This window comes from Cupressus sempervirens, chromosome 10 (assembly GCF_028749045.1).
Source record: "Cupressus sempervirens isolate cs-2001-9-10 chromosome 10, ASM2874904v1, whole genome shotgun sequence".
In the NCBI taxonomy this organism is placed as follows: domain Eukaryota; kingdom Viridiplantae; phylum Streptophyta; class Pinopsida; order Cupressales; family Cupressaceae; genus Cupressus; species Cupressus sempervirens.
Window position 1 is genome coordinate 979,845,825 of NC_143127.1, and position 22,881 is coordinate 979,868,705.

At 32.6% G+C, this 22,881-nt stretch overlaps 1 protein-coding gene across 4 annotated transcripts in view; it reads left to right on the forward strand.

Moving 5' to 3' along the window:
* LOC149537250 (serine/threonine-protein kinase BSK1-like) overlaps positions 1-22,165 on the forward strand; it is a 134,047-nt gene extending 111,882 nt beyond the window's left edge. For all 4 annotated transcript variants that reach the window (XM_089807523.1, XM_089807524.1, XM_089807521.1 and 1 more), the window contains one exon: positions 21,504-22,165. In XM_089807523.1, coding sequence (XP_089663649.1) covers positions 21,504-21,749 — 246 coding nt within the window. In that variant the 3' untranslated portion in view covers positions 21,750-22,165. The remainder of the gene's footprint in view (positions 1-21,503) is intronic.
* Positions 22,166-22,881: the final 716 nt, after the last annotated feature.

Consider the following 22,881-nt stretch of genomic DNA (forward strand, 5'->3'; position numbering starts at 1 on the left):
TGATATATTGTCAAAAATCGTGAAGTACTTTTATGTTGGAGCTGTGTTATTTACTTTGAAAGTATAGGTGTGACAAGTAGCTGAGCATTCAACAAGACATCATCTACAAATTATCTAGGTTATGTGGAACACTAAAATCCAATGTTTCTAATCTGTTTTCTTGAACAAATGGTGCAATAGCAGTAAACTACAGTATTTATCAGGATGATAACTTGTTGATATCTTGTTTTGATATTACATAATTGATTCTCTTTTAAGTAGATTTATTCATGATAAATGAAAGCCAAATAACCATAAAATGAATCCATAAATCATTATGCCACTAGATATTATAATTAAACAATCAATTCTGAAATCTTTAAAGAACATAATCATGTAATCATAGATTGTAAAATGTTGGATGTATGTAATCTTCCTGAATAAATTGATAGAGCTGTTTTCTTTGAGATTCCAATACTTGAAACTCACTTGACTATATAGCCAAAGAAAAGGGTGAAGAGGCGAGAGAAATGAATTTACAATAGCATGAAACAGTATCATATATGACATAACAATGTTTATCATTTTTAGTTTGAATTATTTAATAGCTCATGCATGATCCTGTTTATTGTATTCTCCCGTTGTCAAGTCGAGTGATGTGTTTAGATACCAGGATACTCAGTGGGTAACAAGATGTTCCATGTCTATTTTGGGTAGGGAGGAACTTTCTCGTTAGATATTGTGTGGGGATAAAGTTATGGTCCAAAGTTGGGTGGTTAAGTCCTTGACAATGTTTCACCTCTTCCCTAGTTGTTGAATGTACAACAGACAAAGATAAGCTATACATTCAATTGTTTATCGAAAATAGGCATTTTTACTTTTATGATGAATATGCAAGACTAAAGTACAATTAATTGAGTTATATCATCGTTATAGTTATTTTACATTTAGATGCAAGAGATAGAATTATCTAATGGATTGTTAAATCAATCTTTCATATATATGAATGATAAATTATGAGCATATCTTCTAATCTTATGTTATTGCCATAGTTAAGCAATCAGAAGGAAATGAATGATACAGTGGTATCTAGAGCCCTAATTGATACAGTGGTATCTGATGCCCTAAATGATCCAATGGTAATCAATGCCCTAATTGATATAGTGGTATCTAATGCCCTAAATGATCTGATGGTAATCGATGCCCTAATTGATACAGTGGTATGTGATGCCCTAATTTTATATAGTGGTGTTTAATGGTAATCGTCATTGGATTATGATATAGCAGTATTGGATGGTAGTTGTTATTTGATATTGTTATAGTGGTATTTTTGGACTAACTTAGGTGGTTGCAAAAGCATCCCTACAATGATTTCTTGGTTCAAATTCCATGATATGTGGATTTTAATTTCTATCGTAAATTCATTGATAGTGTTTTAAGTTCTTAATTAAGAAATTTTGTTTCATTGTTTTTAACTATCAATCTCTTTCATATGAACAAAATTGATTTAATTGTCTTCTTATGAAAACGAAGTAATAACTATGTTTCTTTGAGTATGTTTGTTGTTAATTAAGACCCGGGAAAAGTGGATGTTACAAAAGAATACCATGATAATCTACTAGCAAGTCACCAAGGTTATTTCAGAACTTATAAACAAGGGAAAAATACTCTTGGAAGGGACTTAATAAACACATAGTGAAATATGCTCAAGAACGTATGACATGTCAGTGAAACAAAACATAGAAAACATATTCAGTTGGCCTCCTTCAACCTCTTTCTATAATGAATGAATAGTGGGGTAGTATCTCGATGGATTTCACAACAGGGATTCCTAAAGTTCAACGAAAAAATTGTATATATGTAGCTATGGATTCTCTAACCAAGCTCATTCATTTCATGGCCATATCCATAGAATACAAGGCACCTCAAGTAGCTGAAGTCTTCTTTAATCAAGTGTTTAGATTACATGGCCAAGAAAGATCATTAATAGTAGAGGAGACTGATTGATTAGCCAAATTTGGCAAGAGCTCCTCTTTGATAGGAATTGGATTGACACCCAACCCAAGTTATCACCCCTAAATCAATGGTCAAACTTAAATTTTTTGTTGATGAAATAGCATCAGTCGGATTATATATGATTTGATGAATATATGTTGATATCTTAAATATGTCATTCCAAGAATATCATATTGGGTTGATATCTCTCTATAATCCTCCCTAGCTAAGAGGGAGTGTTAATGTTGTAGCTTTAGTCGAGTTGAATTGATCTAGAGTTAATTCCCAATGGTTATTGGTTTTTGATTAATCATCAATTAGACAAATATCTATCTATCTATCTATCTATCTATATATATTTAAAATTGTTAATAATGTCTAATGAAATTTACTTACCATAACCAATATTGATTAACATAGAGACATGTCTCTTCTACTCCTATTCATATTCATTTAGATCTACACTTGGAAAACACATAACATATAGATAGTGCCATTACATTTGCAGTGATCCTAAAAATCAACATGGTATCAGAGCAAGGCTACAAATGCAAAAAGGACCTAGAAACCAACCAGACATAGGACAAAGAGAAATGTAATGGAGAAGGAAATGTATTATTTTTATTGATTGTAGAAGACACAGCAAAGTAAGAATGTTCTTAATGTTCTTTATATTGTATCGGGTTAAATAATTGTAGAGCCCTATTTGAGTGGTATTGAAGTAACAGTTCCTATCGAGGTATGTCGAGACCTCCCAAAACATGGTGTCTTTCATATCAAATAAGCTGATTAAATTAATTGAGGCATGATAGAGTCTGTGTAATGAAGTGAATTTATGCTTCCTACATTTGAAATATGTTTAGTAAATCATTATGTTTCTTGGTAATTGATGTATGAGTAGTTGAAGATAATACAATCAAAAGTCCTTCCTATTATCGTGGAATACCCTGAAGAACCATAATGATATTTTGAAGTCCATTGTAGCTAATTTTTCTCATATTTGGTTTGATGGAATGGTTATATGGTTGATTTTGATGATAATGTAATGGAGGAGAATCCGGTATGAAGGGGGAATGTAGACATGTAAGCTATATGCTTATGCTAACATAATGATAATACATTTGTATGAATTTTGATGCAAATGGTAATACTTTTGTCTATGTCTCAATGGTAGATATTCGGATGCTCACATTTCAATCTCATGATTATGTTGTTCTTTGCAATCATCAAGGTTGGATATCACTACCATATATGTTTTAAGGAGGAGATGCAATGTGAAGGAGGTCACATCATAGTGTCTTAACTCCACTAGCACTAAATAAATAATATAGAGGGAGTAAGAATCTAAAGGATTTAATCCATATGAAGGTTGAAGACGTTGAGCAAACAAAGCATGGAAGGCACAAATACGAACATAGGTAGACACAGCCTACACACACATGCAGATGTAGACAATGAAGTATAGAAGGAGCAATTATTATCTAGGCGAAGGAGGATGGATCAACGGGAAATTATATATAACACTTCATCAGATAATTAAGTTCCTTATCTCCAAGAATTTTCTGTTATCGAGCATTATGGTTATGGGCCCACTACACTTTTGCTCTGCATCATGGTTATCTCTAAGATGCTCTAAGAGTGAGAGGATGACATCAATCCAGTGACAAGTACACATAAGTAGAAGATATAGAGACTAGGAGTTAGTCAGATCTTTAAAGGCAAGAAATCATCTAAGAAGTCTGAAATGCGGAGAAATTTTAGAGAATCTCTTAATATCTTCTCTAATACATTGTGTGCATCTTCATTTCTTACGGAAAATTATAACCTACAGATCTACAGAACATTTTACATTAACCAGTAATCATGCCTTTAACTACAAAAAAGAAGAAGATAAAGAAATATGCTTATAGGAATTGATGCAGTCAAAGTAATTGGAATTGATACAAGTCAGAATTGATACAAGCTGAATAGGGGTATTGTTTTATCATGCCATTTCCACAGCCTATAAAGGTTACTTTGTGGCATGATAAATTCTTAATATAATCGTCCACTATCACTCATCTGGTTTGCTGGAATATATCTTCAGATAAATTTTTTTGTTGCCGCACCTGTTAGTAATCCTAAAAGACAAATTCCAGGTTGACATCGGGTCTTAAATATATGGCACAACATGACAAAGACGCTTTAAGAAAATGAATATGATCAGGTTGAATACTCATTACGAAGATTTTTTTTATTTGGAGCTCACAAGATTAAAGCATATTGTCGAGGCTTGAATTAGTTAATGGATTTTGTTAATAGAATGTAATTATGCATGAGGAAGTTAAAGGTGGTTTGGAATTGCAGGAAAGAACTACATATTCCAGGTATAACAAATGCTATAAAATTGATGTCTTCATAAGATATCTCACAACTAATATTCTACATCTATAGAAATCATCATATATATAGAAATGGCGCTTGAAATTGAAAGGAGTAGGGTTGGGTGTGAGAATACATAGGGACACATCAGTGAACTTGGAATCAGTGGTGTTTGTTTCAGTTATCCAATCACCTTTCTATATAGTAATGCCTCATTAGCTCTAGAAATATAATAGAACACATATGCCAACAAAGGAGCACATTATTCGAATAGAAGATCACATCAAATGGAGTGGGTGGATCATCTAGTGAAAGAGGACTCCAAGAAACTATTGAGACCTTATTAAGGGCAAATAAGGAACTGACAAGGAGTTAAGACAAATTGATAGAAGCTACATAGAATAGTTTGGGAATTATATGTGTTTGTTGCTGGAGTTAACATTAAAAAATGCAATTTGATTCGGAGCCATTATTAGCGGACCCTAATCATCTATAATGATAATAATGAAATCTCAAACAACAACTAATACGTTATAGTATTTTGAGATGATTTAATTGTGCTTTGAAAAAGTAACTATGATATGTGAAGAAAGCATAAACTGTTCACTGAGTACATGAAACTACTTAAATACAAATTCATAATGAGGAGATATAATGAAGTTATAAACAAATGGTGCTAATAGTGCAAGAAGGGGACATCAGAGTCATACCTAACCAATCTCGGAATTCAGTGTCGTGCCTTTGGTGATTTTTGCTTCTTTGTTCCATATCATTTATTAAACTATTGACTTTGAGAGCACACCCATCTATAAAAACAACATGGTGTCCGTGACATGGACAAAGATTTCTCTATTTTGTAGAATTGGACAATGAAAAGAATTAGAACTGATAAGAGGTTGGTGCAAGAACTTAAGCTTCAAAGAGAGAAACTCAAGGATTTACCTCAATTGAGTGTCAAATAGACTAAGGTTTTGAGACCTATTAAACAAAAACAAGTCTGTCATATTTGATGTGATGCAAAATTGTTCAACAAGATAAGAATGAAAATTTTACATTATGGGGGAAATAATAATGTTACATTCTCATTGTTTGACAAATGCTTATATAGAGGCATTTTCAAACTTGATGCATATGAACCTTCATTGGAGAAACTTTTATTAAGAATGTTGATGTGCAGGGATATTCTTCCAAGAAAAGAAGAATGATGCATTAGGAATGTTGTTGAGTGATAACATATGGGAGTATGAAATAAAGAGAAGACAAGGGTCTCTTTCATCGAGAGGGAGCAAACTACGATGGAATTTTGTTCTAAGATCAAGATTGCTTATTCAAATGATCTTATGGTAGTAGTTGAAGGGTGAGTAACTAGAGGATTTACTTCAGTTGACATCGAAGGATCTTGGGCATTTTCATCACAGAGAGAATTTCCAGTTGCAATTCCTTGTTAATGAGTTCTTTATGAAAGAAAAGTTCGAAGCGAAATTCCTTGTAATACATTCTTCTTTGTGAGAGAGAAGTTGAGATGAAAGCCCTTGTTCCACCCTCTGACTTGGTTCATGGTGGTTACTATTTTGCACATGTGGATTATGTCATTAAAGGTGACGATCTTTCATTGTTGTATTTGTGAGGTGGTTATTGTAAGGTGATGATCTTAACAATAGCTTGATCTATTATCATGATTGACTACATTAAGTTGTTGTCCTGGAGTGTCGGATATCATGATAGACTATATTAAGTTGTCCCAAAATGTCTCGAACATCATGATACTACATTTGTTGTTCTTGAGTTCTTGATCTATTAGTATGATAGACTTCATTAACTTGTACTCTTGGAATGTGCCGAAGATCATGATAACTAATAGATTACAATAGACTATATTAAGTTGATGTCCTGGAGGGTGCTAGAGGTTGTAATACTTGTTATAATGGAGACTAGTTTGTTGTCCCTGATGGAGCCCAAATTTGTATATCCATGTGTGAAATTATGTTGGAAAGTTTTTTTTTTTGTGAAGAAGAAATGATAATTAGGAAATTATAAGATCCGATCATGGAATGAAGGATACTGGACTAAATGCATCCAAGTGTGCAAATACTTTTGAAGAACTCATTGCAAACTTACAGCAGACATTATGTTGGATGCATAGCAGATTGGAGTCAGAATTTGGAACAATCATAAAAGGCATTCATCTCATCAATTTGGTTGCAGACTTTGATAAGACTCATATGGAAAATTTGAGCATTCTAACATAGCGGATATGAGCCAAAAAAATGAGGTACTGATTACCAGATTTATTAGAGCTTTCAAGGCAAAATTCTGAAGAGAGTTTGAGTAGATAAGTGGCCTTTTGATCAGAGTTGAGGAAGCTTCACCCACCGTGTAAAATGTAGAAATAATTAGAATATTTTTTAACATATTTGTGAGAAAATATGCAGGCTATTTGACAAAAGATATGTTATTGTATTTGCAAAAGAAGATGGGTAAATCTCTAATTATACTAGAACCAGTGTTCTTGAGGCCAAGCCACACACTATTTTATACTACAACAAAGCAAATGAAAAGAAGGCAAAAGCCACATTTCAGAATAATATACTCACATATAAGTACTATAGAGAATGTTTAACCATGTAGAACACGAACAAGTATGTCTTGTTGAACTCAACGATTTTGTTGCACATAAAATGGAAGAAACATCAGACTTTGAAGACGGGAAGGATTTTCATCATTCAATATGACAAGATGTTTTCTTTGCAAAGGCCTAGATAATGGTTGCATGGTTATAAATTTTCAGCGATATCCTCCATGCACTCACAATGTATTTCAAGTATGAAAAAGTATCACATCATCTTGAATATTGCTTTGAAAAAAATGAGAGCATCAAAATAATAGTTTTTACACAGTTGCAGCAGCTTTGTACAATCATGATGAAGTTAATTGTTTGGTGGTGCTACCAAATGTTTGGTATAGAATATATATTCTTGAAGTCTATTCTTCATCCGGAAGAGGCTACAAGAGTTTCTGCGTTATCTACTTCCAATTGTTAATCCAAGTCTTGCTTAGAAAAATCTGAGTCTAATGATGTTGTGTGTTTGTTGCAGGTATGCAATGAAGAGGAAGCGCACAAAAGTGTTATCTATGGAATTCTTTCAAATCATATTTCACATCTAATCCTTATGAAGGAATTATCCTGTGCGGAGAAGACCACTCTAGAACCAAGCAGAGAACATCCTACTTGAAGATTATATGAGAACTCGAGAATTGCCAAGGTCTTTGTATGAAAATAGGAACATGATGATTTAGTGACAGGAATCTATGCATAGAAGAAAGAATGGAAGGCCACACGCGAAAGATGAAGACAAATTTTTGGATGTCATTACACAAAGAATCATAAAGCCAAAGCATGATTAAATTTCCTACGGTACCCGATGACACTTCTAGTCATTGAAAATTTTGATTGCAGAAAGATTGCCATGAAATGATGCAGCTTATTTATTGGTTTACTTCTTAAAAATATACATACTTATAGTAAACCCTCATTATTAACAGGGATCGGTTATTCGTGATGAAGGGGTGTGATGCTTTGTAAGGCACCCGATCCCCCTCCAAAATCTATAAATTTAAGATGTAAAATCTTACAATTCATATTCATATTAAAAAATTTACGTACCCAAGTTCTATATATATATATATATATATATATATATATATATATATATATATATATATATATATATATGCACTTTGATATATTTTATTCTTTCATTGTAAAGAAATTATTTTTTGAACTAAGCCCATGGATTGTAGAATTGAATGAGTTTATATGCGATTCTAGAGTCAAACTATATTGGATGAATCATTCGTAAGGAGTGTCTCCAGTACAATTTTATTTCCGGCATGATCAGTAAGAAATATTTATTTTATTTTATTTGCATGAAGCTTTAGAGTTAAAATATTATATAGTTTTGTCCTTAATAATTATTATTTTAATTTTATAAATAATTTATATGATAGATAAGTGGACAGGATCAATTATAGCATTTTAAAATCGAACATCATAGATATTGTGAAATATTTACTTGTTTCCGAATCTATGTCTGGTTTGTCTTCGAACCACAGGAGTTAAAATACATTCTAAACTATTTTGAAATTGCGTCCATATATTTGATGTGTTCCATCTTGATTACTAAATTTTTTATAATTAATGTGCATAGAATTTTATTAAGTTGTATGTTTTAAACTTATAATATTGACTCTATCACCCTTCAACACTGGTATTTATATTTTTCATAATTTGTAATCCATATGCTGGCAATTATCTCATATCTTTCCTTTGAAGAATTAATATATTCATTTGTTGCATTAATCTATAATTATTCTTTATTTAAAACATTATCACATTCATATATTCATTTATTATTCTGAATTTATAAATTGCAAGTTTGAAGTTTTCTATAATTCTTGCCATTTGGAAAACTTTTGTTCGTATTCTAACCAATCTGCTATAAGCATCCTAGGCTTAAGTGTTTTATTCAGGAGTAGGTAACACCCGCTTTGGTTTTGCAGAGCTAGAAGTACAAGGGATTTGGATCGCATCGATCAATTCCATTAAGTTGGCCATAATCGGTTTTGATATAATGAACACTCAAGGACAATCTTCACCATGCCCAATGTACATCGAAATTGCATTGAAAGAACATTTGATGCTGGAGATTTTATTTTTTTAAGGCCACAATTGTATAAGCATACTTGAATCAAGGCCAATGAAGTAGAAAAGTTAAAGTCCCAAGTTTATAGACCATACAAGATCCTAAGAAAAATAGGCGAGGTAGCCTATGAGTTAGAATTGCCTGAGAACAATAGAATTTCCAATGTTTTCCATTCATCTCAACTTAAGAAAGTCCTTGGACAATAATTTCTCCGTCTATAGAGTTATGTCCACTTGATGACAAGGGTAAGCTGATTTGGGAAATAGAAAAGTTCTTACTACTTAGTATGAGGGGAAAGAGATTGAGGAATAATACCATTCTCAAATTCCTATTTAAATAGAAGGGCTTACCTAAGGAAGACACTACATGGGAAGGAGAAGAAATCTTCAGTCATCCAAACTTGAAATTGCTTGTGGAGAAGCAAATTTGGGAAGGGCAAATTGTTATGACCCTTGATTTAACCTAGTGCCGCAACAATCATCATATTTGTATAGGCCCAATCACTATCATTCAACAATTAAAAGAGGGAATTATATAAACCTTACACCAATGACAACTAGTTATCAGCAAATGATGACGTGAAACATCTGACTCTCGCAAGTAGCATTACCAAAGATTGTTGAAATGACTATTATAACCTTCTATTATAGCAGCACGGTACAAAGAAATTACTGATAGTTGATTAAGATAATCAACGATTGGTTAAGCCATTGATGCAGTCAGTGATGGAGTGTGCATTAGCAATGGAAGGAAGGAAGTTAAGGTAGAGAGAGTTAACAGTGATGGAAATTAAATATGTTGAGGAGTTATGAAATTACCAACAACAGTACTTATAAAGTGGTTAATCAAGATTACTATTAAAATGATTTTCCATGCAAAGGTAGGATCTTTGGGAATACTATCTAATCATTGGCAACAGATATAACTCTTCCCATAAGTTGTACGCATCCAAGTAGATTTAATGGGCATTTAAGTCATTCCATTGGGCATCAAGGAGAACAGAAAACCAAATACGTATCAGCTGTAATCAGAAATCAAATTGAATTATGTTTGATTGCTATCAAGTATTGAGTAATAGCAAGGGGTATGCTATAACCTATGCATCACTAATGATTTGTGGAATATTATGTCAGGATTTTATTACTATATCATTAATATTGGTTTTAAAATGTATATGTATAAATATGTGTGTGTGTGCATATATATGTATATCTATGTATGTACGTATGTGTATGCATGCATGCATGCCACATTTTATTTTATTTGTACATAATACACAATATATTAATAACTATTCATAATCTATTTGAAGTTAATGCACTCCTAGCCTATTCCATAATCGCTTGCTATTGCTCCTTAAGAGGATAGGTTAGTGTTGTTTAGGGAAAGGTGGATTAAATCCTTACAAGGTAGGTGAATCCCAAGGTAGGATGCAGACAAAGTCAAGGAGCCTTGGGGAGCCTGCCTGTAGATTGGTGTCAGTCACACTATGACAAGTAAATCCCATTCTCTTTAGGGTTGATGATTAGGAGAGAAGTAAGGAATTGGGGCCTAAGTTTGTTAACTATCGAATGTATAAGGAATCCTTAGTTGTTTCTATCTATTTATCTATAATATAGCATTATACCTTTAGGTTTTTTTTTGTTTTATATATATTATAACTTGTTTATTTCATATATTAGTTTTCTACTCATTTTTGTTTATTTTAAATATTATTTGTGGTCTTAATTTTGTTTTTATTTTATACAATTTATAATTTTTTTTCTTTCTTTTATGTTTCTAGTTGACCTGTAGATTCTCTTTTACTTTTGTCCTAGTTACTGATTCACAGCATCATTCCTGGATTCATAAGCAGATTCGTTTTGATGCAAACACTGCTGCCCTATAGATGTGTGCAAGATGTGCATCCTAGTCACTTGGATGCTTTGATGCATGCAAGAAGTGCATCCTGGGCACCCAGATGCTCTGTATGCATCCAGAGAGCTCCAGGTATCGAGGTTGTGCTTCTGGCATGTAGTAGAGGGCAGCCATGAGCTTCCACAAGCATCCGCGGACCCAACATCCAAATTGATGTTTTTTAATTAGGAAAAACAACTTAATAGCAATATGCAATGTAATTTTTTTTGCAATGTAGAGTTTGATAACCTAAGATGTTGAAACTTGTCAACTTTGATTACTGTTTATGTTCAATCTAGCAGCTGCTTATATTCAAACTAGCCTGATGTAAACCAGTTGCTTACTTTTTGGAGCTTGTCAATTTTATCGCTCAACTTGGAAAGTGTTTATATGTAGACAAGGCTGATGTAAACAACTACTGGAATGAGTACAATGTCTTCAATTTAAGCTGTTCTAGATAATTTCTACCATTTAGACCTATAATGAAGAGTGGGAGATCGGGATGGGTATTTTGTATAATTCAGAATCGTATATCAACCTGATTGGATTACTTCCCTTGTGCCATTTATTGCCTTTTCATGTGATTCAGTTGTGCTAGATCTATTACTTGGCTAAAAAGCATATTTGAATCTTTGACTTCTTTTTAGCGTCTAAATCTAGACATATTGTGCTTTATTGGCAGTTGATTCATAATCTATAGTTCAAGGTTTAATGCCCATTTAGCCAATATAAACCTTTGATAAAAGGTGAACCTTATAATTCTTTATTAATGATAATTTATGATGTTGAGCAATTTCGTAACCATTGTAAAGGCCTATTCTTGTTTCAAATCTAAGTTGCTAGTGTGGTTATGGTATCAGAACCTAGTATCTATGTATGGGCAATTTTCTTGGGTTTGGGTTTGCATGTGTGTATGTGTCTCTGACTCCATATACAAACACACAAAATTTAAATAAATCTTTCGAATTGTAGAACTAAATCATTTGATTGTTTGGTACTTCATCATTGATCTTTGCCAAATGCCAATGATAAATATTAAATGCCAATCGATAGTTCAAGTTGAAAATTGATGATCAGATTTATTTTAATTTAAAATTAAATTCTTAAGTCCTTGTATTAGATTTATATGTTAATATATATAAATGGTCTCAAAATATGTTTTCAATCAATATGTAATATGTTTTCAGTCAATATGTATATTGAATATGATTAATATTAAACACTTGCGTAATTGCACCTTACACCTTTTGATGTTTATTATATAATAATGGTAATAGGTATTTTTGACTTGTAAGCTACCAATAATAATCTACAAATCGACCTACAACACAATTGTTGTCGAGAAAATCTATATTGTAGCCGATGGGTAGAATTGTATCCGAACAGGTGCATGACAGTTGAATCACCCATTCAGGAAGGTATATGTACACCGTTCGGAATGGACTTTGGATTAGAAGGAGAATCGTAATCATCAATGTAATCAATCATATCGAATATTGTAGTATCTTCTGTATACATGCGAATAATAAAAGGAATATTTTTGTGTTACATGTTCTTGTCTATTGTCTAAATGCATTAATAAACTGTTTACCCTGTACGATAAACAACAATGATACTTTTAAGCCACCGATGTCGCTGTCTATTGTTTCACCGATAACAATAGAAACCCTTTTTGTTGATCTGCTTTGTATATATATCCTTGAAGTAACCGGCATGTATATTGAATAGGATTAATCTTCAACACTTGTGTAATTGCACCTTACACCTTTTGATGTTTATTATATAATAACGATAATAGGTATCTTTGATTTGTAAGCCACCAATAATAATCTGCAAATCGACCTACAACACAATGATACTTTTAAGCTATGGATGTCGCTGTCTACTATTTCACCGATAACAATCGAAACCTTTTTTATTGATCTGCTTTGTATATATATCCTTGAAGTAACCGGCATGAACTCTATTATGTAATAAGTGTGTGAGAGGAGTGGGGAGGCAAGTACTATGGGGACGTGACCTCTACGTGCATCCCTACATTCAATCGACACACCAATTACTAACAAGGTTGGGTGGATACAATCACGATGCTTTAATATCAACCATGCTTAGTCAACGTGGGTTCAACGCACATCCCTTTGCCACCTAAGGTCCACATGGCATGACATTTGTACATTGAATATTTGATCACAAGCAGAACAAAGAAAACATCCGCTCGACTTAGCTGTCCAACGGGAGATGATTGGGTGAGCATTTAATCAATTAACATCTCACACATAGGCAAGCCCCTTATAATGTACCCAAGCCTATGTCTTATGTCATAGAGAATAGTGTTGGAAACTATGTATAGTTTAATTTTTATAGGTATAATGTATACATCATTTATTCAATATTATAAATATAAATATAAATATAAATATATATATATATATATATATATATATACATATATACACACACAACATAATAAACTATATATTCATCTAATTAAATCAATCATATTGAATCATCATCCGATGAAAGCTATATCATTAACAATCCCTCTTAGCTAGGGAGGATGATACTGAGATGATTCAAACACAAAAGAATGTCATAAATTACCTCAATTGAGAGGATATCTCTAATCAGAAGTTTTCTACCATTTGATATCACATTTGATATCAAGAGCATTGGTCTCCTAGGATATCAACATTCGATATTCACCAATTACTCAAAAGTTTTGATATCACAACTGATATCACAAATTACTCAAAATTTTTTATATCACATCTGATATCATGAGCATTAGTCTCCCAGAGTATCAATGATATTAACCAAATACTCTTTGAGTAATGGCCTTCCAAAATGTTGAGATGAAAGATATTCACCAAGTACTGTGAGTAATGGCTTTCTAGAACATCAAGTCGCATGATATTCACCAAGTGCTCTGTGTAATGGTCTTCTAGAACATCAATTTGCATAACATTCATGATGTAGTCAAAAAATGTTTACGAGGTATGGGCATACCCATTCTCGTAATGCTTATTATAAACATCCACCATGCAAAGTATAATATATCATGATCTTTATAGACATCGTAAGATTAAGTTATTGTAAGATCGTCACCTTTCATTAACTTCTGCCAATACAAGTAATGATCATTTGGAAGTCGTCACTTCCCCATGATGTACATAGGGGTGGGCCCATTAAAATCACATGGTCACGGGGTATATTCATGAATCACACTCCTCTTGACTACTACAATATATTTATCATTGAAGAATCCATCTCAACATGGTTTACTCCCTCTAAATCAATATGACAGAGATCATTGACAGTTGACTGAATCATATCCTCTATCTGCACCCTCTCTTTCAAGGTCGCCTCTAATGAAATGTCAGGTTCCTTCTGAATTTTTCTACCTTTTCCTACAATAACATTCTTTGAGGAAAAGATCAAGGCACATAGCTCTTATAGTATGTATAGAAATATACACAAATAAATGTGATTTTAAATTTTGATTTATATGAAAATATATTACAATAATTTGGTATTTTGAGACTCCATCTTAGAAATTGTTACCAAGGCAAATTCACTTTAAAAACATTTCACATTTATTTTGCAATTTTGATGACAATGGTAAAAATAGAGAACTCCCTCTCAATCCAATATTTCACGTGTCATGAAAATTGAAGTTTCTCTAGAATGGACATCTTTTTGATACTATATTCGAAATGGTGATTGGAAAAGGATGCTTGATGTTTCAGTCTATCAAGACATTAAAATGCCGAGTGACCATAGTTGTCACATCTAAAACACTATATTTTAGAGTAATCTATCTGTTTCCTTTTCCCTTTTATTTTAGGTTTCTTCCTTTTATCAACTTGGTTTGTGAGAATTTGAATATCACCTTCAGTAGAAGCATCATCTTGAGACATTAGCATGCATTCCTCTTGTAGGCAGTCAGCCTTTTTGGTTGAGCAAGTTTAGGAAGCTTGGATCGAGCTTATATTCCCTGTCTAAAAATTTTCCATGATGGTGGTAGTCCTTTCAGTGCTATCATGGTTAATTCTGTCATCATATATGTGACCAATTTGTAGAGAGTTGGTTCCTTAGTTTTTTTATCCTTGCAAAATATGAAGCAATGGGTTCTCCTTTATTCATTTTAATGTTGGAGAGTTTGTCTTTCAATGTGAGAATATTGGTAGTATTGTTTATCTCAAACATTTCTCTAAGTGTTTTGAACATTTAATGTGCTGTGTCTAGTTCTGTAATAATGGGAAGTAGATGATCCTTCATCTTGTCCACTAGTAATTTCATAGCTCTAGTGTTGTTTTTTCCCATTTATTCAATTCGTCACTCCCTTTGGTTGGTGGGTCTGATTTTTCCATAAACTGTTTTAAATCATGCTTCTTCAAGATCAACATTATGCGCAATTTCCAAGCTGCAAAACTTGAGTAACCTTGAGTTTGTCTTTTAGTCTCATACCATTCACCATTTTGATAGATAAGGAATTTTGAGTGCACTGGATAAATAAATCTGATCAGGATCGTCTCTTAGACCCGCTTTGATACCATGTTGAAAATGAATGATCAGATTTATTTTAATTTAAAACTAAATTCTCAAGTTGTCGTATTAGATTTATATGTCAATATATATATATATATATGGTCATAAAATATGTTTTCAATCAATATGTATATTGAATATGATTAATATTTAACACAAATAACACATGCAACTGCACCTTACACCTTTTGATGTTTATTATATAATAATGGTAATAGGTATCTTTGAATTGTAAGCCACTGATAATAATCTGCAAATCAATCTACTACACAATGATACTTGTAAGCCACCAACGTCACAGTTTACTATTTCACCAATAACAATAGAAACCCTTTTTGTTGTCTATGATATAACTAGCTTATATATACTTCTATATATATTACGCCGAGAGTAATCGTTCTCGAGGCGCCTATTTTTATTTAATCCCAAAGTTATTTTAATCGAAGTTGGGATTAATGAAAATAAAAATAGGCAGAAAAATATTCAACAAGACACCTATGCAGAAACCAACTAGTTCTAGGCACAATTGTTTCTAGGAATTATTTGTGCCTTAAAAGGATTGTCATACCATATTTACTTGGTTTGGAATCCATTAATGGGGTGTTGATTCATTCGCATGTCTAATGCTTGCCTAGCACAGCTAGCAGTTATTCTATATGCTTCTGTTTTCCCTCAGTTGTCATTGAAGCCATTGGAATTTACAAAAAGCTTTCCTCCATTTGAGTTTTAGTTTCTTAAGAACATATCTCATTCTGAAAATCTGAGTGATTTTAATACGAATGCTCATGATTTTTGAGTCAATTTTCCTTGCCTTGACCTATTTGAACCATCTGACTGTTAGTGTGATAAGGTTATATTAATGTTCATCTACTTCAATGGTCAAGGGATCATACTGGAATTTCTATTTTTAAATCTATTTCCTTTGAATGCCTTTTGTTTGTGATGTTTTTTTAAATTTCTGCAATGTTAGTACTTGCCTGACATTGTTATTAACTTTGCATTGAGTTAACATTGCATTGTGTTTTTTCGTATTTTGTTTTTTCAATTGATTTTGCATTGTTATTTCCACGACATTAGGTTTGTTCTAAGGTCAATGTTTAATTGTTTGCACTTTTATTATTTTTTAATATTTTTATAATTATAACTATTATATTGTAATTATGTTATAGTAGTTCTATATCTTTATTAATATATTTGTAAAAAATTTATTACTTATCAATAGTTATATTATAATATTTTATTAATTATGTTTTAGAGAGAGAGTTTTCATAGAATGTTGTTTGATGGTTAACACATAGTAATGAGGCTTTGGGATATTAATAGAGTGGATTTTTTATGTTTTGAGACTACTATTATAATGTTTTATTGAAACTTATAATGTTGTTCTACTACCGCTCTCTTATAAAAATAACCTAGAAAATGTTTCGAACCATGTCCCCTGCCATCTCCCCTCCCTATCTCGAAACACCATGGAACACAGTGTATGTTACATGTTGTAAAGGTGAAAAGTGAAGCAACGGAAAGGCTCTCAATTACTTCACATTTTGTCAAGGGAGTTGTGACCTTATAACTCAAAGGGGAACTAAGGGGATAGATTCTTTCAAGTCCAACTTTGAGGTTATTAGATTCATGTAGATTAATGCAATCCAAATGATGAAGGAGCACTAATGCAAACAAAGATCTAATGGTTATAGAATTAGAGAAAGAATGCAAGATCTTTAAAACCCTAATTGTAGAAATTGCAAGTGATTTGCAATTAAAGAAAATAGATTTTAGAAGGTAAATTTACTGAAATGAATGAAACAAATAAAAGACTAACCTTAAAAGGTGAATGGAAAATTGGACTTTGAGTTTTTGGCTTCCGTATTGTTTTTGATAGCAAACAAACCATCTTTTGGACAAGAAACTTTCAGATGTGCAAAATGTAGAAATTGTTCAGCTCCAAATAAAGATGACTTTAAGGGACGGGGAAGAAATGCGTCCCTTTCGAGGACAAAGAATTTTTTTGGGACAAGGAATAAATGCCTCCCACCCCTTCTGTGTCCAATCATGAAATTGGTTTCAAATCTCTAGTATTTGATGAAATGGGTATCCAAATCTATACTTTGTTCTGCTTTCCAAAACTTGTAACTTGCAAGAAAAATGTTTTTGTTTTGTTGATAGGGGGTTTGCCTTGGTCAAACCCCAATTTAGGAATTAACCTTGAAATTGAATTCGAAATAGTAATTGCGAAGCTAGAAATGTATAGCAAATGAACAAATTAACCTTACAAGAGTAGGATTTCTCAATCAAATGCAATGAACTCACTTTACCAAGTTGATTAGGTTAAGAGGATGTGAATGTGCTCTTGAATCAAATCAGATGTAGAAGAATGGTGAATGTTGAAACCCTCTCTTGATGGCAAACTCCACTATTACCATTGGAGGAAGCTAGATCTTGAAAGGTTGTGGTATGAGCATGGAAGATTGATGATGAAACCCCCAAATGAACTGCTTTGAAGCTCCTTGAAAACATCTTGAATGCAAGAAATCTCCTTTCCAATGGGTTGCAAAAGGATCTCCTTGAATGCTCTTGAAGATGGTTTGAACCCTTGATTGCTTGAAGGCTTGAATGCTTGAGCACAAGTATGCTATCAATCATGGATTATGGATTTTCGAAATAAAGAGGGAGCCTCCTTTTATACCAAATCTTGAGTGTACACTTGAGAGAGCTGATCCAGAAAAGTATTTTTGATTCCTTTCCACCACAAATCCAGTCACATTAATAGAAATATTTACTATGGATTGACTCAGAGAAGACTTGAATCTCAACATGTATTGGAGAACCTATGGATTAGTTCTGGAGGCACCCAACCTACTGTGTAAAGGGCCCCTACTCTCTATGGGTTGTTGAGACCAAAGTGGCAAACAAGTGCGTAACACATGGGAATCTGCTGAATAGTTGAGCCCATCCTTGAGTTCCATTAACCTTTCACATCCTCGCACCACAGAAGTAATAGCAGCAATCATTCCTAAATTCATACAAGAAGATAGAAACTTTTCTAAAAACTTATTAAAATATTTAAAACAAATATATCCCATCTTTTTAAAATAAGTCTAAATCATTTTGTATTTTTATAAAAAAATATTATAAACTAGAATACTACATTTACACATAATAAATTTTTATGCATATTAATATTTTAGAATTTCATATATACAAATGTTTAAAGATAATAGTATTTTTGTAGCCTTTTTGTTGGAAACAATTCTTCAAATTGTATATTGCCATTGATGTTACACAATGTCAGTATTAACCAAGCAGTCGGGCAACGAAGAACTTGCAGTATGAACCAAGCATATTCAGTATCAACCAAGTAGTCAGGCAATGAAGAGTATTCAGTGTTAACCAAGCAATCAGGCAATGGCAGATATCTAGCTTCAGTATTAACCAAGTGGTCGGGCATCAGAGGACTTCCAGTATTAACCGAGTGGTCGGGCATCAAAGGACTTCCAGTATTGATCAAGTGACAACAAATTACACTTGTTAATTATTTAACTAATTGAGGTCAACTTGTTAGATGTTTAATCATTATTTGAAAAGGTATTCAAGCCGACTTGACAAAGCTTATGATATATAAGAGAGTTCAAGAAGTCTAATGTAAAATGTGAGATATGTATGATGTGAAATAAGATGGATATGTGATTGAAGGAAAAGGAAGAGCAGGCAAGTGTGGAAGATAAGCTGCAAAGGATATTCTGATCAGTATGGATCTAGAGGTCAAGCCAAAATAGAGATCTGAATTTGCAAAAGAAGTTGCTTCATAAATCAGGTCAAATTAGTGTTACCTTCTAACCATTGTAACAGTGAAGAAATCTCTTAACATAATTCACTTAATAATCAGACTGTAAATCCTTTAACAAGGTGACATTCAAGATTGAAGTGTTTGAAGACCTCTAACTAGGCCACTCCTAATAGGGTGATGTAAATCCTCTAACAAGGTCATACTTAATAGTATGTATTGTAACCTTTAACAGGGTTGGTGCAATATCCTCTCTAAATAAATATTTAAGATTAAATCATAAATTATATCCATATTTATTTACTAAGTAAATGGTCAATAAAAGATATATATAAACTATTACTCAATATATAAGATCGTCCAAGTCGCTAAATAAAAACATTTATAATAAAAATTTCCTTGCCACTTTAAATAAAAGGAAACATAATAAGTACAAATCATTCTAAACCATTTTTCAGCCCACTTTATAACTAAACACCATATTAAAAGATGGGCTTCCAAACACGTCGAATGATGATAGGGCACGACCTATCTTGGTGTGTTGGTACTATAATGCCAATCGAGGATATAAGTAGCAGATCAAAAAGTATAGAGGAGATATCACCATCGAATAGAAAATACGGAAAATAAATGCATAATAAAAGGAGGGCAAGCAAGATATAACCACACCAATGGGCAAAAGGGAAATAATTACCCAATGATGAAGAAACTATTTAAAGGGAAAACTATATGGAAGGATTTCCATTCAGTTGGTAATATCCATGGCTATTAGAATTGTGCCCCAATTTTAAAGAATCTAACATACAAGGTTCTCCTACGTGGATTTAGAAGGAATTATACAAATAATATAAGGAGTAAAGTATTAATGCTAAAAAAACCGAAATTCTTGGGGGGGGCTTAATTTGACCATAGAGGAGTAAAAGGGGTGTTAAGGAGTACATAATTAAAGCCAAAAATCAAGCTATATATTGATTTTCATATTGTATATTGATGGTAATATTAATAATATTATATATTTAGATAAATAATACTAATATTGAGTATTTATATGAATAAAGTTGAATCTTTATGTTATTTTTTAAAAATGGGATTACTATTATTAATTACAATATTATTATTAGCATTAGGGATGATTTTTTTTTTGTAATATTATTATCTTGTATTTGAGAGGAGAATCAAGGATGTAATTAAGGAGAGGCTGGAGTAAATTCCAACCAATTGGATGTATCCCAATAGAAGGTGGGGGTCAATGTTCTATAAATCTTTGTGAAACGGACTTGGATTTGTAAACATTGAGGGAACACCTATTGAGGATTGGTGTCTAAGCAACTTGATTACAGCTGAAGTCTCCTCCTTAAATATAAAAATAATTTCTAACAATAGCATTATCTGACTTTTTGACTAAATAATTATCAATTATGACTATCCCAAAAAGTGGACATTACAGTTGGCTCCTAACAAGGCTCACTTCAGAAGAGTGAAAATATTGTAACTAGTTGCATGGTGGTTTTCCCAAATTAGGTTTCCATGTTAAATCGTGGTGTCATTGTGTTAATGTTACTTGCTTTATGCTTTATATTTCTTCAAGTAAGTTACTAAAGTTAAAACAGATTAATTTTCATAAGACTGCTTTGTTAACCAAGTTACATCAAGTTCTTAGTTTTAACCGAGCTGGATAAAGAATTGCATTATCAGTGAAAAGTTTGATTTGACATTTGGGGACAAGGAATTGTTTTGTGTCAATTGATTTACCCCTCCCCTCTAGTTACTCTCTTCATTTCCAACACTTTTCACTTATATTGTATTGGAATTTGACTTAATGTTTGTGTACTTCAATGCTCAAAAGATCACAATGCAATTCTGTTTTAAGCTTATTTTTGTGATATTTCCTTGTTTTAGCCTTTTGACTTGTATTTGCTCCCAAGAAGAAAGTTCTACGAATGTCACCTCAATCCTTGTGCAAAGGTTACAAGTAGCTGCTGGGTTTTAGAAAGAAAAATTCCATAACTAACTGTTGAAATAAATGAACTGTAATAACAACCATTTGACGCTAGGTGTATGTAGTAGAACACAGACATGAATATCAATATTCTAAAGATAAAGACATTTTGGCAACTTTTACTCATATGAACAAGTTTTGATGAGCATTTCTTGAATAGATAGCTCGTAAACTTTAATTGAAGGGATGGTTCTGCATCTACAATTTATGAATATATTTGACATTTTGTTTTGGGATATAGGTCATAGATTCTCACCTTTTGGAGTCACCGACAGTTCATGCAAGACGGAGTCTAGCGTATCTTTACTGTGGTCTGCCAGAGCCAGCTCTTCTAGATGCAATGAAAGCACATTGGTTAAAACATGATTGGCCCACTGCATTTTACTTGCAAGCTGCTGCCCTCATCAAACTTGGAATGCAGGACGATGCAGCTGATATGTTGGAGGGGGGTGTTGCTTTAGAGAAGAGAAGAAGGAATCTTAAATAAGTTGGCTCTTGACATGAAATGATGACAATATACTTATTTTGTGGGATGCTTATCTGTAAACAAGAGATCAGAAATGATGTATGTTTCATTTCTCGATGTAACAGCAGCAGCCCCAATTTATAGTTTAGTCATCCATACAAAATTATTGTAAATAACTATCCAATTCTCAGAAGTCAAAAAACTGTCTCTAGAAAGTAAAAGAAAAAGTCATTATATGGTCTGTCAAATATGCTGTTTTTCTATGTAACTATGCTATGCCAATGTGTCACAGCTTTGAGGGATGTACTACATCAGAAGTAGACATTGCACACTTACTATAGCAGGAAAAACCAAGCTACATGTTTGCTATATTATCGACTGCCTTCTACTGCTTCAGAAAAGATTTTTGTCATTTATAAAAATCTCTGTTTTATGAATTCCAGCTATATAGTTATTTTGCTACATAAATACTTTCATTATGATGTCCCACTCGTATTCTTTTGTGCAAGTAATTACGTTCTTGCATAGTTAGCATTTTTGTATAACTTATTGTCTGCAGTGTTCTGATGTAAATTTCTCTCAAAGAACCAAAATAATGTAATCGTTTTCTTCTCTTGTTGAAACCATGGAATAACGTGCTGGCTGTATTTTGAGTGACTTTTAATTTTTTTGATCAGAACAATACCAAGTGAACTGTGATTCAAATCTAGTTACCTCTTCTCTATTGTTCTCTATTCAAATATAAAATAAAAGTGCGAACCTGCTAAAATCCTACACGTAAAAGCAGCTAAATAAAGAAAACAAAATCCCCCAAAAAATATTTGCTTCATTGAAACTGTAAGATACTAGCCTCCATGTTCTTTGAAGTTTATATACTACATTAAAGAAGTATTTCCTCAAAAAGGACTGAACTATTATATCTGACCCAAACCAATCTTATCAAATCCATGGAAACAAGGATAATTTAAGTGGAAAGCTATTGCATTTAGCCTAGTAAATTATAGACGGTTCTAAGATTAATGCGAGATTTCTGAGCTATCTCAGTATTAGAAATAATGAATATCGGATTATTAATCGCCTTATCATTGTCATTGTGCAAAGATGAGTCGAATCGGTCAATGTTGAATTTATGGCTTCAAATTTGTCTCAAAGC